General features: G+C 62.3%; 4 protein-coding genes across 4 annotated transcripts; all 4 read left to right on the plus strand.

The window, feature by feature from the left end:
- Positions 1-2589, plus strand: MNEG_2846 (hypothetical protein; the record flags this gene model as incomplete). Its single annotated transcript, XM_014048675.1, has 8 exons — positions 1-154; positions 477-562; positions 833-895; positions 1125-1198; positions 1404-1511; positions 1762-1843; positions 2025-2093; positions 2257-2589. 8 exons carry the CDS (start codon positions 1-3, stop codon positions 2587-2589), a joined length of 969 nt encoding a protein of 322 aa, XP_013904129.1.
- A 514-nt stretch (positions 2590-3103) lies between these two features.
- Positions 3104-4510, plus strand: MNEG_2847 (3R-hydroxymyristoyl ACP dehydrase; the record flags this gene model as incomplete). Its single annotated transcript, XM_014048676.1, has 4 exons — positions 3104-3438; positions 3556-3683; positions 3935-4077; positions 4382-4510. 4 exons carry the CDS (start codon positions 3104-3106, stop codon positions 4508-4510), a joined length of 735 nt encoding a protein of 244 aa, XP_013904130.1.
- Positions 4511-6690: 2180 nt separating this feature from the next.
- Positions 6691-8413, plus strand: MNEG_2848 (carboxymethylene butenolidase; the record flags this gene model as incomplete). The annotated part of the gene is made up of 6 exons (XM_014048677.1): positions 6691-6946; positions 7198-7304; positions 7532-7563; positions 7785-7863; positions 8065-8088; positions 8276-8413. 6 exons carry the CDS (start codon positions 6691-6693, stop codon positions 8411-8413), a joined length of 636 nt encoding a protein of 211 aa, XP_013904131.1.
- A 4368-nt stretch (positions 8414-12781) lies between these two features.
- Positions 12782-17202, plus strand: MNEG_2849 (hypothetical protein; the record flags this gene model as incomplete). Its single annotated transcript, XM_014048678.1, has 13 exons — positions 12782-12793; positions 13045-13161; positions 13444-13538; positions 13716-13809; positions 14043-14139; positions 14410-14471; positions 14806-14901; positions 15239-15355; positions 15667-15820; positions 16099-16183; positions 16499-16614; positions 16940-17037; positions 17131-17202. 13 exons carry the CDS (start codon positions 12782-12784, stop codon positions 17200-17202), a joined length of 1215 nt encoding a protein of 404 aa, XP_013904132.1.
- Between the last annotated feature and the right edge of the window lie 185 nt (positions 17203-17387).

Consider the following 17387-nt stretch of genomic DNA (forward strand, 5'->3'; position numbering starts at 1 on the left):
ATGGTGCAGACCCGCGCATCGTCGGCGCGTGCGAGCAGCAACGGCACCACCCATGAGGCCTCGGCGCCGTCGCCTGGGCACGCGGTGGCGGCGCGGTGGGACGACGTGCACAACTTCCGCGACATCGCTGATGCGGACCCCAGAATTCTGCCGGGTGGGGGAGGGAGGGCGGGCCCGTCAGAGCGCAAGAATGTGTCGTTTCAAACTAGCACGCGCAGCAGGCAGGCTTTGGGCGCGTGCTGTCACATCCGTGCACCAGCATGCGTGTGCATGCAGTCACATCTCGGCAAGCCATGCGTGCGGGCGTTGCACGTTGCCATGCGAGCCCGTTTGCAGAAAAATGGGATTGCAGTCTGACTGCGCCAACCTGCAGCAGCAACTTGAGAATAGCGGTTCTCAATCCGCCCCTCGCCATCCTCACGCGCACCTAGGCCGAGTGTTCCGCGCAGCTGCGCCGGTCCTCGCGACGCCCGCAGACGTGCGGCAGCTGTACAACGATCTGAGCGTCAAGGAGCTGATTGACCTGCGCAGCAGCGACGAGCTGAGCAATCTGCCAGACGAGGTGCGCCATCGGCGCATTCCCTGCGTGTTCCACGCAGCTGGGGAAAACGTTCAAACAAGATGGTGCGGTGTCGCTAGAGCGCAGCAAGGGCCAGGGTCTGCAGTCAGCAGCAGCCATTTAAAAGCGCGGCGCAGGGATTTTCGGAGCGGGCCACACAGGGCGAAAGGCTGCTCCTGATGTGCAGATGCGTGCTGGTTCCGTGCCGAACCTGACCTGTCGACTTCAAACCATTAAACTGCGCCACCTTCGCCCGTGGCTGCGCATGTGCAGCACTTCACTGTGTTTGAGGGTATTGGATTCTGCAAGTACGTGAGGGATTACGTCACAAACCGGGTGCGTCGGCGTCATGGGGCGAGCGGCCGCACAAGCGCCGCACTTCTTCAGGGTCGGCTCTACTGGAGGCGCTGTAAATGCTTGGATGCACGCCATGCAGCCGTCTGTCAAGCCTGCGTGCAGTCTCCCCTGCAAGTTCAGTGCACCCAGGGTTGGCTTACCTGCCCAAATGTGCTCTGCAAATCATTGACCCAACACCCCCCTTAACCTCTTGGCCCCTGTGCTGTAGTCCGTTCCCAACCCGCTGGCCACCACCGTGACCGACAAGGACATAATGAGGGTGCACATCCCCCCGCTGGAGAAGTGAGCCCGCTGTAGAAGGGGGAGTGGTGGCTCATGAGATGGCTCTCAACCTCAATCGCACACCAGCATGGACGCTCGTGCGGCTGCGTTCACCCGTGGCCTGTCGAATTTATCCCTCACCATCCAAGCTCCCGTGTTTGAGTGCTTGCTTTGCTTGAGAACACCTGTGTTAAAACCTACGCTCCCCCGCGTGCTGCCCCCGCAGGCACCGGCTGTACCGCTCCCTGATCTCCCGCATGCCCCTGCGCACCGCCGCGTACGTCGTGGCCACCTCCATTGTCAACAAGGAAGCGGGGCGGGCGGCGGCAATCAAGTGCGAGGGCGCAGCGGCAGGCTGCGGTGGACGGAGTGGGCCCCGCGTAGCGATTGCGTGGAAGGGGAGCTTGTGTCTCTGGGCTGACAGAGGCTGGGTCTGTGCTTGGGGCCGGCACCATGTGAGATCAGCTGCATTTGTGGTTGTTGATGGAGGAAAGTCCGGCGCCATCGCGCTGCTGAGTGCGCCGATGCTCGCGCCGTGCGCTTGTCTCCTCCCCTGCAACTCCCCTCCCCCCCCCCCACCCCAGCGAGGTCAACGCCGCGGGCCTGGAGGGGCTGTATGAGATCCTGCTGGACACGGCCAAGATGGAGTGGGTAGCCGCGCTGCAGGTGCGGCGGGCCTCGTGTTGCTGTGACGATTTGCCGCACCGCCCGGCTGCGCTGTTGCCTTGCGCAAGCTCGCGGTCATGGCAACCTACCGGTTGCCTCTTACGCGTTGCTGCTCAAGGCTCGCGGCAACGCGCCTCCAAACCTTCCCACGCCCTTGCCTTCTCTCCGCCCTCTTGCGCAGCGTGTGCTGACTGCTGCGGAGAAGGGGCGGCCTGTGCTGTTCTTCTGCAAAGCCGGCAAGGACCGCACGGTGGGCAGAAAGACAGGGCTCTGGGGGAAGCGGCTATATGTTGCGCCTGGTCAAGGGGTCATGGCAGGGTGGGGTGCAGCTCGTAGGGCCCAGCCGCCTCTAGGCCTTCCGTCGCAGCACGAGCCCACTTACAATCACGACTCGCGTGCTGGAACCAACTCAGGGCATCCTGGCGGCGCTGCTGCTGTCCATATTGGGCGTCCCCGAGGACCGCATCATTGCTGATTACGTCAAGTCGGACGAGTGGCACCACGTGGCCCTCGCCGGCATTGAGAACGACAGCCGCGCCGCCGCGCTGGACAGGGCGAAGTTTGAGCGCGCCCCCGCCGAGGCGATCCGGCACGCGCTGCAGCACATGAGGCGGACGGCGGGCGGCGTCGAGGCGTACCTGCTGGGGGCGGGGCTCACGGCCGACGAGATGCGGCGGCTGCGGGCGGCGCTGCTGCGGCCGGGGGCGGCGGTGGCGGCGGCGGGCGGGGCGCACGCGAAGCTTTGAGAGCGCCAGGTGGCGTTGGTGTGGCGAATCTGACGAATGGCAGTTGTTGCAAGGAGCGGGTTGGGAGGGGCCCATTGGCCCATAAGCCCTGCGCAGCCTGTGCAGCCTGGCAAGCATGCGGTACGGCAACGGTCTGTAACAGAAATACATGCGCCCCTGTAAGGCATGGCTGATGGGTTGACTGGGCACCTGGTCAACTCCTTTGAAACCTGCTGGGCCCAACAACACCATGCAGGCACGCGTAGGTTGGCAAGTATGTATCACATAAGCTTGCAGCATCTTTCCAGGATGCATCCGCGTATCAAACACACGCGTTGCAAGCCCATGCGCCAAGGACGCCGCCGCGGCACCAGGCGCACTGCTGCAGCTGCCTGCAAGCATCTGCAATACTGCACCTGCCGGGCAGTCAATTGCGTGTACATACGAGTCAACGTCCGCTTTCTCAATCGACAAGGCCTAAAGAAGCAATAGATCAAAACCAAACTCGCCGGTCACCTTAGCGCATTGAACCAGGATGGCTGCCATCACCCGCCAGGCGGCTCAGCCGTGCTGCTCCAAGCCCTCTGGAGCGCGCGCTGTGGCCGTGCGTCCATCCCGGCTGGCCGTGCGTTGCAGGGCCGAGGCGGTGGCCCAAGCTTCGCCCGCGGAGGCTCCCGAGAAGGGCACGAGCGTTGAGAAGCTGCTTCCATCTTTGAAGGCTGCCCTGGATATCGAGGAGATCAAGAAGATATTGCCGCACAGGCAAGCCGCCCGGATCGTTGCGCGCGGGGTCGGGCGCGAGCACGATGCGGCGGGCGCTGCTGTGCATCATTTCATCTGTGCAACACCATGGCCGCTAATGTTCAATTGGTCAACTACAACACTATCGCACCGCTTGCGCCACCGGCGCCTACCTCAGCTGCGTGCCGGTCCTCCGGCCCACTTGTAACCCCCGCCTCGCCGCGCGGCCCCTTTCTGCCCCCGCAGGTACCCCTTCCTCCTTGTTGACCGCGTGGTGGAGGTGGTGCCCCAGAAGTACGCCATCGGCTACAAGAACATCACCGTGAACGACCAGTTCTTCAACGGCCACTTCCCAGAGCGCGCCATCATGCCTGGTGCGTGCACCATGGAGCACTCTCTTTGTCCCGCACAAGCGCCAGCAGCGCGGCGCCGTAACATGCAGCAGCGACGGCTGCAGCGGGGGCGGCGCCTTCAGATGTATGACTGCCGCAGCAGCAGGCACATGCTGACAACAGCAAGACGGCGCGGCATGCAGGTAAAATGCGTGCGTCCTCTGGCCTCCGGCCCCGCCAAGCCGTCCGGCAACGCGGCCGCGCCTCGCCCTGCCCCTCCGCCTCCATGACAGGGGTGCTGCAGATTGAGGCCATGGCGCAGCTCGGCGGCATCGCCATGCTGGACCCCAGCGACGAGGCGGCCAGGAACCAGTTCTTCTTCGGCGGCATCGAGGGCTGCCGCTTCAGGCGGCCGGTGGTGCCCGGCGACACGCTGGTGGGCTGCGCTGGCGGCCGAGGGCAAGAAACAGCGGCCGCACGGCCGCGAGCTGCGTGTCGTTTGCGCATTCAGTGGCGGCACGGCGCCGCAAGGCCGTTTGCATACGCGACTGAGCGACAGCCATTCTACCGAGGGGTTTGCTGGCAGGCGCCAAGGGCGGCAAGAAGCACCCGCAGCGCCGTGCGACGAGGCCCAGCTCGGGGATTTCTCGCCTCTGCCCCGCCAATGCACCGCCCCCTGCCCTATCCAGCTCTAATCCTCGCCCTCCCCACCCCTGCTGTCCCTGCCCCGGACCACCCAGGTGATGAAGGTGGAGGTGACCAAGTTCAACAAGCGGTTTGGCATCGTGAAGATGGACGCCAAGGGCTACGTTGGCACAGAGCTGGCGGTGGAGGCGGAGCTCACCCTGGCGATGGGCAAGGCCTCGTAAGCCGGCGGCACGCCGAGACCCTCTGTGGCCTGCTGCTGGGTCGGACCACCGGCTGCGGCATGGAGGCGCCTATCGCAGCTGCCTGGTTGGCCGCTGCGGCGCCGCTCGGACGCAAGGCATACTCTACGCGCCGCGGAAGTCTGAGGACCGTTTTTAGGCGGTCGCAGCGAGCAGGCTTCAGTGGCGTGCGCGTGCGCGCGTGCGTGTGCGTGCGTGAGCAGAGCAAGCGTGCGTGGCGGCCATTTTGCATTCTTCATCCTAGGGCTGCTTGTTACGGTTCTAGTAGTTACGGCGCAGTAACCATTTAGGGCTCAGCGACGCAGGGCATAGCCGTTTCCGCCCCTCAGCCCCTGTGAATTGTCACAGAAATTCGGCGCGCTGTAAACATGCGTATGCACGCCCCTAAAAATACGGACGGCCGCCGGGCGGCCCGCGGCGGCCCGAATCTCACCCAAATCGCGCCTGGGATCTCTCGGCCGCGGCGCGTGCGTGAGGGGCCGGCTCGGCGGACGCCACGCGCGGACGGGATCGGCGCGGCGCGCGTCACGTTCTGCGACGGTCGCCCCGCCCATACGGCGCGTTTCGTGCGCGCGCCAGCAACCGGGGCTACGACGGGCCGGGTGACATGGTGTGACAAAGGGTGATCCGCTCGCTCGCATCACAGAAACTTCGAGACCGCAAAGTGCCTTTCAACGTGCGAGCAGCGAGAGAGCAAGTGTGCGACCTTGGATTGACACACAGATAGACCAGCATGGGCGCGCACGGCGGACCGCTGCCCGTGTAGCTGTCTCCCCCCGGTGACTCCGCGCGTTCATGCACGAAATGCGGGCAAATGATTTAGAAGGAAGCTTTTGTGGCGCCGTCGTTGCATGGAACCGGGTCGTTGGCCAACCGATTCAGGCGAGCATGAATCAGCAGCCCACACAATAGAACCGTAACAACGCGCCCCTGGATAGCCGTCGCGGTGGCATGCAATCCCCACGTATGCTGGATCCTGTCACCAAGCAAGCCGTGTGGATGCGAGGCTTGAAGGTGATTAGCGCGCGCGAAGTCACCGCTCGACACAGCGCGATCGGGACGCGATTTCGAGGGGAAAAACACACGAGAAGACAGAGTAGCGAGTCGCACAAGCGGGGAGCAGTCCCTGTGCCGACGGGCATCGGCGCCTTCCCAGCAGCGCACAAAGGACTCCGCGCTGCGCCGCCCAGCGTCGACCTGCCTGCCGCGCAAACAACCCCGCCAATGGCTGAGCGTTGTTCACTCGCAGCGGGTGGGTGCAGTGCGGAGCTGCAAGGCCGCCAAGTGTTCAGCAAGCGAGAAACAGGTACCCGCAATCGCGTCCCTAGTCATGGTCTTGGCTAGCAACCACCGGGCGCTTGATACTACTGAGTCCGCCGACCGTTACGTAGGCCCCTCGCCCGCATATGCCCCGCGTGAGCATCTCGTGCCCTTGCTATTGGAAGGCTCCTCCGCTCAATAGACACACCGCCAGCCGGACATTGGCCGATAAACAGCGACAGGACGGGCGGGGCGGTCCTTGCCAAGGCTCAGTGCGCTTTACACCCACGCACCCCCTCAGACAGCGCTAGGGGCAGTCTAGTCGCTGCCATCACTCGGGCAATTTGCCCGCCGCTTGACCAATTGAGCGGCAATCCCACTCAAAGAGCCGTGTTACGCGGGAGGCGCAGTAACGCTAGGTTCGCATGGTCGAGCTGTTCATATAGCCATGAATGCTCATATATCCTTGTAATGGACCTCTGTATCAGTGCCTGTCCCTGCCCAGCCAAGGGCTCATACGCCGCTGCTGTGAGATGTTGGGGCTAGGTGCCGCTCGGCCGCGAACCCTCCAGGGGGCTGCGGCTGCCTTTTCCCCTGTGCGGCTGTTGGGAAGTCCTGGGGTGCCTTCCACCAACTCTTCCTTGAGACACATACAGCCACACACAAACTGTCATTCCCAACAAAGCTGACGGGACCGTGGACTACCGCTGCTGCGACAGCGAGCCCTGACGAGAAGAGCTGTCTGAGAAGAGTGACCCACAAGCCAGTGTGACTGCAACGATGTTTTCGGCCCTGCTCGCAGCCTTGCTTTGATATATAAAAGTCGATGTTTGCTATACCACACCCAATCACGATTCTGCAGACCTCTGCTCGCCACCCATCCCCGAGATCTTTACGCAAAAATGATGTGCACCGGTGCCTCTCGAAGGGCTTTCACCTACGTTGAGACACGCCCAGCCGTGCCCTCCCACTTGCGGCGCACGGGTCCCCTGCTCCGCTCCGTCGTGGCGCGCGCCTCTGACGACAATGGGGATCGCATTGACTATGCAGCGCTGTGGCAGGCGCACATCGACACAGAGTTCACGGAGAAGTCTGCCGACGCGGCGGTGGCCACCATGGTGGAGCACGCCACGGTCAACCACATCCCCACCCTCATGGGTGAGGAACGTCATCTGTCAACTGCCATGCCACGCTGCTTGCTGCTGTCCTGTTGAACTTGTTGCTGATGCAAAGCGTTATCGGAACCCCTATCTGTACCAATCGCTGTTTGAATACTGCGTTCTCGCCCCGCCGGCATGGCGCAGCGCTCGAATCCCGCGCGGCACCCGCCTGCCAGCACGCATCAGATGCCCTGCTCACCCCGCAACGCGCTATAGCGGCTCCTGCATCCCTGCGCCTCCCAAAACCAGGCGGTGCGGGCCGGGAGCTTCTGCGTGAGTTCTACGCCAGGCACTTCATCCCCAAGATGCCAAACGATGTCGTGATCAAGCCCATCAACCGCACAATCGCCCCAGAGGTGCGCGCTCCCCGGCCCCTCTACCTCTCGCTTCCCCGCTGCTGCCTAGCGCTGCAGCACGCCCCTGCCGAGCATACGCTGCTGCACTGCCCTCGCTCACCTTCCAGTAGGGTTGCCTCTTATTGCTGTGAGCCTATGCCCTGCTTTGTCTATGAATTTCTCTGACCCTTTGTCTGCACAACGTTCGTCCTTCGATGCACACATGGATGCAACGCCCATCCTTCCAGGCCCACCGGGTGATGGATGAATTCCTCTTCGAGTTCACACACACCGTCCCAATGGATTGGTGAGAAACGTTCAGGTCGGGCCATATCAGGCCATGTATGGCCCAAATGAGGAGGCAAATGGTTCTATGAGGGGGGTGCCCTGGAGGGCGTATCACGCCATCAAGTGGCTCAGGGTGGTGGAAATTTTCAGTTTGGCACAAGACACGTTGAGACGTATCTCGTGCCCTATGCCTGCCATGGTCACTGCGCACAGGATGCTGCCTGGTGTGGCGCCCACAGGCAAGCGTGTGAGCGTTCCCTTCGTTGTCGTGGTCGACTTTGAGGGCACAAAGGTGAGTGCTTTGAAACTTCAAACTTGTGTCCAGGATGGGCACATGGAGCGCTGGGCAAGCCTCTACAAAAGGCTGGGGCCAGTGCTTTGTGGATTGCTGGCTCATCTCGCATCAACACACGTCCGATGTACTGCCGCTTGGTGCTCACCGACTTCCGCCGATCCTCCGCTCCTCTCTCATGTATCCCCTCACCCTGCACAGCTGAAGGCTGAGCGCATCTACTGGGTGAGAGCAACCCGTCAGCCAACAGTTTGCCAGCCCCATTCAGGCCCCTGTCTGCGCTCTTGTTTGTTCTCGTGTTTGTTCTCTTCAACCCGTTAGCATTTTCGAGGCCTGGTGTCACCTCATCAGTCGCGCTTAATCCCCTACCCCTGCCTCGCACCTTCTTCAACACCTCCAATTGACCCAACAGGACCAGGCCACAGTCCTGAAGCAGCTGGGCCTCCTGCCAGAAGGGTTGCCTGTCGCGGGCGCTGAGCAGTCGCTCAAGGCCGCCGACCCGGCGGCCGTCCCCAGCAACGGAATGCTGCGCGCCGTCGGTGCCGTGTGAAGCCTCATGAAACCAAACGGCGAATCTGCACCAAGAATCGTCGTGATGTGGGGCAATACACTCTGGTGTTGTGCGGACCCAGGCTTACACAAAACATGCTTGATCTTGGTTCATGCACATACGATTACATGCTCACCCGCTGGCTTGCACAATTGATGTGTCGGGCCGCACCAAACAGAAAGAGCGGACACCGCAAGCAAGAAGATCTCCTGTTGGTCACAAAAACCAATGTCCCCATTGCTTAGCGGGTTTGCCCATGAATTGACTTGTATATGCCAGTGTAGATCATGAAGCTTTGTTGAGTCTGGAGTGTGTTGCGGCTTGCATGTACCTGGGCGCCTTTGTGCCACCCTTTTGCAGGTGTTATTGTGCTGCCAATGTGCTTTACACCCATGCTGTCAACTGTACAAATCAACCCATATGTAGAAATAAAGGGCAAGGGTTGCCCAAGCTCCAGGGGCAGTTCTCAGAGACGTACAAATCGCACCTGCACATCAACACTCAGCATCTACAACCTGCCAAACAAGGCGCTGGCGCCGGGCTCCCAACACACTCGAATCAAGCACCAGCCCCAGGCGTTCCATTTCACCATTTACCACGCCCACCGTGGGCTCCAGGTGCCATTTGTGTAGGCAACACCCGGCGGCAGCAGGACGCCAGCCGCCCACTGGACGCGTCGGGGCGCTGATGGGTGGCGTGCCCGGTAATCCTGTGGCAACGAGCCCCGCATGTTGAGCTGCGTGAGGGAGGAAGAACAGCGGTTGGCAGATGACAAAACTTATATAGGTGCAATTGTTGATTTCCAGAAAAGTGCAATGGCGCAAACGAGCCAGGAGCTCAGGGCAGGTTGCCAAATACAGAATGGCCAGGGTGTGTCAGGCCTGCATGCCTAGCGCAAAAGCGCACTGCAACGGCCTGGATCTGATGCACACAGATTCACCTCTGGGCTTGCCGGTGCCTCTGTCCACTTGAGCCAACAGTCCCCCTGCAGTTTCACGCACCATGATTGCCCAGGGTGGGAATGCAACGTGAGGGCTGCTAGCCCCTGAGGTGGGCAGCTGCATGGCCAAAGCCACAATTGCCGCGAGGCCTGCAAATCAAGGCGGCCCTGCCAAGCAAGCGGCCTCGACACTCTGTCAAGGCCGAGGCACCCCAGCGACTGCGCCCGCTCATACAGCGCCGGCGCACCTGTGTGTGGTTGTGTGCATCGGGCTCAAAGCAGACCGCGTCGCCGCACCAACTGAAAGCGTTGCAGGGGAGGTCTTGGAACGGCCCCTCGACTTTGCCGGGCCGGTGGGACCTGGGAAACCGTACAGGTGCCGGGTATAGCACAGGGGATGCACCATAACACGAAGGCGGCTGGTAAATTACGCCAGCCCGGCGCCTGTGCACCGGCATGTCCGTCATGCCCTGCCATTGTGCCCAGCAGCCTGCTGCAGGACCGGCCTGCCTGCTGGACCCAGTTTATGCAATCATCCAGCTCCAGCAACACAGGCCGGTGCGCTTGAAGCTTGCGGCTCAACACACCAGCAGTCCTTGGCGCACTCCTCGGGCGTTGAGTACTTATTCCCTGCAGGGACGTGTGCAAGCACATGTGCGTGCACGCACAGACATGAGCAATTTTGTGCGTCTTCTTTCCCACCTTGCCTTTTCCCTGGCTCCTGCAACAATCCTTGTCTTAAGACATGGATTGAAACGTCACCGACCCTCAGAACTTCTCACCTATGCCCCACTTCACCGCAATCCCGTCAATGTCAGAGGCGTGCTCGAGGTGCACCACCAGGGTTGACGGGTCGCCCCCGCCCGTCACCCACTGGCGGAACCACCTGCAGCGATTGGGGCGATAAGCGGGCTTGTCGGCAAAGGCGCGGGCGTTCAGGGGCACGGCGGCTGCTGGTGGGGTCACGGGTGCCGCGCATGTTGTTGTGGCGGTGGTGATGGGAGAGGCCGCAGAGCTGCACTGCCGGTTGCGATCGGCCCGTGCGTCACCTGGCTGTGGGGGAGGCGAGCAGGCACTTGGCCTCCACGTGGGCGTACCTGAGGTGGCGCGAGTGTGGGCCAGTGGATCAGGATACAACATTTGCATCTCTGCAAACGCCTGCAGGCGACAGGAGGCTTACGCCTGGAATGAGGGAAGCTGTGCAGCAGGTAACCATGCGCGGCTTGGCGAGGCATGCGGCGGGGTGCCGGTGGTGCCGAGCATGTTTGAGGCCCGCGGCCAGTGGGAGGCTGGCGGCCGGCGCTCACCCATCCACGGCGGGGCTGCCGCACACCCTCGTTTCGAGCAGTATTTGCAGGCTCGGCTCCAGCGCGGACGGCGAGGTATGGGCCGCTGCCAGTGCGTGCTGAGGAGATGACCCCCGTGCCGCCGATCGCACCGCCGCCAGCGCGGCCCCAGCGCCCAACGCATGCACAGAGTTGAAGAAGAGCAGGCCGGCGAGGGCAGAGATGGCAAAGGCTGCCGCAAGAGAGGGCAGCTGTTGCGGCGTCTCGTTTGTCTCATCGCTGTGATGCCGCCTCATCGCAGCTCGAGCCGCGCGCACGCTTTTGAAGCGCGACAGCAGGTGCAGCGCCCCACCAGATTTACAAGCGCAAATGGTGCCTTCACTGAACCTCGAATGAACGCATCTATCATAAATAATTAGCTAGCAATTTTAGACCGCCAGTGCGCCATTGGTTTTCGCGTCGTGGACGTCGATCAGATCAATGTGTGCAGCGATGGATGGATTTGAAGGATACAACCTAGAAGGTGACGCTTGTCATGACGGTGATGGACAACGGCGTGCAATTCCACACTGCTGCTTTTTCACACTCGCCCACATGCGCCCACACGCACCTTTGAACCTTCGGCTGGGTTGACTTTCCCATCATGCCAACACACGCAGCACTCATGGCTGCGAAAAGCATGCGTAATTTTGGCCACACAACATCAGGACCATCATAGCATCACTGGGCAGCGACACCCCGCTCGCTTTGAGCACTCTGCTGCTTGCCACTTCAATGATTCAAGCCCCCTATGAGACGGTGACGGCCGACTACGGCTCCAAGGTAGTTGAGGTATACTTCTAATTGTATCGGGTTTTGTTCATATGTTTTTCTTGCTGTTGTGCCATCTGCAATCGCATTTGGGGCAGTTTGCCTGATGTTCCGACCAGTGCCGAGCAGGCACTTCACTCCAGCAGCATCGGCAATGGCGTCATCGTGCCCATTACTGTGGCCCGCCAATGGCTGTCAGATGTGTGCAAGAACTATGCTTATCATATCTCATTCGGCCATGTACGTATTTCTGCGCAGTCCATCGTCAAAACCTACCAGATCTGCGAAGCGAATGATTCCGTACGCTTTGGAGATATAGGCTTAACGCGAACCTGCTGAAGCAGCTCAAAAACTATACATTATGTTGAGGCTGCTGGCACGGGGGCCCACAGGGCTCCAAGTCGGCGTCTGTCACGCTGCACTGGCGAACCAGCATGAGCAACTGCAGTGGTGGCGCGGCAAGGCAGCGGCTGCTGACGATGATCCGCCCACAACCGAATACGAGCCCTTGGTGAGTGCCATTGAGCCCCTGCAACGCAATGCTGATGAACACATGCATGCCTGAAGGATGCGGTCTGTATACGGGCCCAGGCGACGACGGGGTTGTCACAGGCATCCACGTCAGCTTCGTGTGCCCGCTTTGGCAGCGGCGTCGCCGTCATCCCTCCTCCTTTCAAACCCCTCATCCAGCTGCTGAAGACACACACATGCATGCACGCACGCACGCGCACCCATGCGCATCCACACACCACACCCCCCGCCTCCGCCCCAACCAGGTGCAAGAGCCAGTCCGTATCTGCCACAAGCTCTCGCTCGACGTGCTCCAAGTGAGAGGCCGGACGAGCGCGCCTCAGGGCGCATGGCAGCGAAGCAGCTGTATGCAAACGCATGCGTGTGCCGCCGCATGCCCTTGCAGGCGCATGCAGCTTGCTCACAGGGCGCCCCATTCGCAGCGACTAGGGTTGTTGGGGGGGCCTCGACCGCGCTCGCCCTTTGCGCCCATGGCAAGCACCCACTTGGCACACTCACATACTCACCCACCCACAAACACACGCACAGGACCCATGCCTCAACAAAGGTTTGAAGCATGGTGCTGCCAAAGGAAAAGCGCAGATTCAGCCAACTCTGTGCCCAGCGTAGGGTGCCACGTGCCAAGGCCCATGCCTTGCTTCGGCCATGCAGGGCAGGCGGTGGGCCCTGGGCCGCGCCGCACCTGCAATATTTGATGTGATTGCGCGTGCGTCCCTGGTTTGATCCGCAGGCACGGCATTCCCAATGTGCGAGCGCGAACGGCTGGGGCTGCGGGGCCTGCTGCCAGCGACTGTGAGCACGATGGACCTTCAGGTGCGACCAGGCTGTGCACGCGTGTGCGTTTGCCTGGTTGGTGTGGCTATATGTGCGCGCGTGTACAAGCGTGCACGCGTGCCTGGGCAGACCGGCATGCGTGGGTGGTGGCTGGCAATTGCTGATGCACTGGCCTTTACCTGCCAGAGGTGCCTTGGCTGCGCCAACTGCTGTCAAACACAAGCTCAGCCTCACGTCCCGCGCCCTGCCGCCCAACTCACCACCCATCTTAACCGCTGTGGCATCGCCAGCTGGACCGCGTCATGCGCGACCTGAACCACGGGCTGGACCAGATCCCGCCGGAGGAGGTCGGGTCCGGCATCACGCGCGACATGGAGCGGCAGTGGCGCGTGCTGCAGGGGCTGCAGGTGGGGCGCTTTTCCTTTCGGGAGGGAGGCAGCCATCCGAGGTCTCGCTCCCCTCCGGCAGAGGCAGCTGGTGTTGAAAGGGTTCCTTGGCCCCTGGGCCTGAGCCCGCTTCAAGGCCTGGGCGAGGCAGCCAAGCGCACAAAGGGTATCCGGCATGTTTTGGGCCGTCTGGCTTGAGAGCACTGAAGCTATGTGCTGACCCTTGGGCAGCTAGACTCCCGCGCGGCTGCTGCCCAACCGACCGGCCAACCGCCCCCCGAACTGCACAATGGATGGAATCAGGCGCGCAATGAGACGTTGTACTACCGGGTACTGGTGGAGCACTTTGTGAAGCTGGCGCCCATCGTCTACACACCCACTGTCGGCTGGGTCTGCAGGTGCGTCTTTGCAGATCTCAAGCCTGCCGTTTTTGAATTTTGAGGCGGCAAACTCCGACGACCACAGCTTGCACAGCTGGGATGCGTCTGAAGCTGCAAATCTAGAAAAGCGCTCCGCACGTGAGTACTGATGCTGAATCGTTTGAATTCTGCTGCGGTGTTGTTGTCTCCAAACAGCAACTTCCACACTCTTTGGCGGCGGCCCCGCGGGATGTTCTTCAATCTTGATGACAAGGGCCAGCTTGCTTCCATGATCTACAACTGGCCCCAGGTGATCTCATCTTATCTCATCTTAGTGCCTCTAAACCGACAGAAATAGCGTCGACCATGTCATGCAGCTGGCAATCACAACGTGGATTTCCCGATTGCAGCGTCTGCCCACAGATCAACACATACAAGTCCCTGTCATGACTCCCGCGCGCCATCCTCGCGCCCCCACGTGCCGAGCACCTGCCCGTAAGCCGCCTCCCATGCCCGTCCACCGACCGCCACCCCCCCCCTCAGACACACGTCAGCGCCATCGTCGTGACCGACGGCAGCCGCATCCTGGGGCTGGGGGACCTCGGGGCAAACGGCCTGGGCATTCCCATTGGGAAGCTGGGTGCGCACATGAGCGGGCACGCCTTGACGTACACCGAACTCATGGGACGAGGGAGGGGGAACGGCGGCACCCTCGGGCACGCTCATACGGGTTGGGGTCCCAGCCGCGCGGATTTCCTGTGCGTGGCTTCATGGCAGTGACCAACTTACGACAGAGACGCCCAGGCGCGCTCAGCCGTTCAGCGGCTCAACCTTTGCAGAGGCAGCCAGCCTGTCGCCCGCTCGCTGACCCCACCCAATCCCCTGCCCTGACGCCCGCACATATCTGAAGACCTGTACGTGGCGGCTGCCGGGTTCCACCCCGACCACGTGCTGCCCTGCGTGATCGACGTGGTGAGGGTTGGAACCGTTGTTTTGTGGGTCCAGATTGAGGCCCTCTGCGGCCTTGGAAGGTGGGAATCGGAGAGCGGCCGCGCCCCTGAGTGCGCGCTGCACGTGAGCCGCAGGACTGCCCTTTGCGCGGCCCAGCCATTGTGCGCACCTCGGGAGCGCTTGCCCGCAATTTCGCATGACATCAGCTCCCCCGCATCCACACACTCACAGAAACGACAACACCTATTCACCCCCCCCCCCCACTCTCTCTATATCACACACACACACACACACACACACACACACACACACACACACACACACACGCACGCATGTGCAACGACGCACCCCTCAGGGCACCAACAACCAGCGTCTGCTCAACGACCCGCTGTACGTTGGCCTCAAGCAGCGGCGGATCGGGGGCACCGCCTACTACGAGCTGCTGGACGAGGTGGGTGGGCGCGGCCGCGTTGCCGGAGGGCGGTTTTGGGCGGTGGGCCGGTTGATGCTGATTGTGAGCCGATTGGCGTTGATGTCGTGTGTTTGTTGGGAAAGTGAAAACGGTTTTAATAGCTGAAGGTGTGGGATGGAGGGGCCAGCAAAATCCGTGAGCACAAGGCTCTCTGCTGGGAACGCTCTTGCCGGCCGGCGGAGGGCGAGTGTGGAGCAAACAGGCGCCTCACACTGGTCAATCGCCTCTTTCGTGCGCCCTAACCCAAGCCCACCCATCCACCTGCTGGATGAAACCCACTGCGAAACCCCTTCGCTGCCCCCTGCCATCGCCGCAGTTTGTCAAGGCGGTCACGTCGCGCTGGCCCGAGGCGGTGCTGCAGTTTGAGGACTTCAGCATCGAGCACGCGCTGCCCCTGCTCAAACGCTATCGGGACCACCACCTTGTCTTCAACGTGAGAGACGTGGCACTGGGGCCTGTAGCACGTGTCCATGGAGTCAAGCCATGGCTGTCACGCCCCCCCTTCCTCTGCCGCCCTGACATTTCCAGAATTCAGCCGCGCTGCTCCTCGACCACCCGCGCAGCACCCACGCCCTGACCACGCCCTGCCCTTCATCTGCACCCTGCTGCGCCACAATCCTGCCGCGCTCCCAGCATTCTTTCCTGCAAACCTGCCGGGATCCCACCATACCATCTCGCCATCCTGGTGCAACCCCACAACTTCTTGCCGCCGTCCTGCCGCCAACCCGCCGCGTGCGAGCGCAGGACGACATCCAGGGGACCGCCTCGACCGCAGTGGCCGGCCTGTACGGCGCGCTGCGCGCCCTGGGGCGCGAGCCGCCGCACCTCGCGGCGCAGCGCGTGGTGTGCGTCGGCGCCGGGTCAGCCGGCATGGGCGTGGTCGGGATGATCGCCAACGGTGCGCCGCCGCGGCGCTGCTGCTTCGCCCCACGATCCACTCCCAGTAGGACAAGGGGCGGCGCAAGGCCGCCCCTTGTCCCGCAGCAGCTCAGATCAAATAAATGTGACGGCTTGCAGCGTGCAGCGCATCTCAGCATTCTGCAAAGCTGGCTTCCTGGCAGCTAGACCAAGTGCAAGTTGAAATATGATCTGTCGCACCAGCAATGTGTCCGCCTCCCCACACGCATTTGCACGCGCACCTGCGCACCCTTGCCTTCGCCCTCCCCCGTGCTGCAGCCATGGAGGTGCAGGGCCTCAACCCCCACCAGGCCGCGGCAAACTTTTGGGTCATCGATGCGCACGGACTCGTGACCGACGCCAGGTCTGTGTGTGGCGCCGCGCGGCGCGGGGTACCTTGCCCGCTGCATTCACCCCCGGCCGTGCCAGTGATGCACAGACTGGCGGACGCTGGCCCAGCAGAGCGCTCACAACTGCGCCACGCCGCGTTTGTGGCGGCTGCTCTTGTTTGCAGTGGATGGATAGCAAGCATGCAACATCCTGCTGCCTTACTGCCGTCTCGTCGCATGCTATTTGACATCACGTTTTGACAGGGTCACACACACACACACGCACACACGCACACACACACGCACACACACACTCACAAAACCATACAAACGCCTCTTCCCTCCCCCAGGCCCGAGCTGCCGCCGCACGTGCGCCGCTTCGCGCGGCCAGAGAAGGACCTGGAGGGGCAGCGCCTGCTGGAGGTGGTCAAGCAGGTCAAACCCACGGTGCTTCTGGGCCTCGCAGGTGGGTGGTGCAGCCACCAAGGGCTGGGGCCCATGAGCACGAGGCTCCCAAGGCAGCAGCGGTGGAGCGACCCCGGGGTTGCACGGTCCATCTTTCCGTCACTCGTCTTTGCTGGGACGACAGGGTTGTTGCTGCCTGGTCTTGATTGGCAAGGCTGCACGCTTGTGCGCGAGTGCGCGGCCGCTGGGCCTGCAAGGCTCAAGCACGAGCTCCGGCTCTGCCCCCTGCCCTGTCCGCCGTCGCCAGCTGGGGCGGCCTAGCGTGCGCTGCTCGTCGCTCCTCTGTTTCTCCACGCACGTGTGCACCGCGCGCGCCGCCCGCGCAGGCGCCGGCAAGCTGTTCACGCGCGAGGTGCTGCAGGAGGTCGCGGCCCACTGCGAGCGGCCCATCATCTTCCCCATGTCAAACCCGACCAGCAGGATGGTGCGCCCCGCTTTGCTGCCCTTGCACTGCATGCCGGCCGGCCCAACACACATTCATACCACCCTGTGGGTGCTGTTTTTTTTTGGCATTCAGTGCAGGCCCCTGTGGGTTTTGCCATTCAGCATGAATGTTGAGCCCGCGCTTACAGCAACGCCGCACCTGTGAGCGCACCCAAGCACGCCTTTGCTCTTCCCCCCTTCAACCCCCATTGCTGCCGCGCAGGAGTGCACCGCGGAGGAGGCGTATGCGGCGACCAACGGGCGCTGCGTGTTTGCGTGCGGCAGCCCCCAGGACCCCGTGGAGGTCAACGGGCGGCGGCGGGACGTCTCGCAGGCCAACAACCTGTACAC

Source organism: Monoraphidium neglectum (genome assembly GCF_000611645.1).
Source record: "Monoraphidium neglectum strain SAG 48.87 unplaced genomic scaffold scaffold00337, whole genome shotgun sequence".
Lineage (NCBI taxonomy): Eukaryota > Viridiplantae > Chlorophyta > Chlorophyceae > Sphaeropleales > Selenastraceae > Monoraphidium > Monoraphidium neglectum.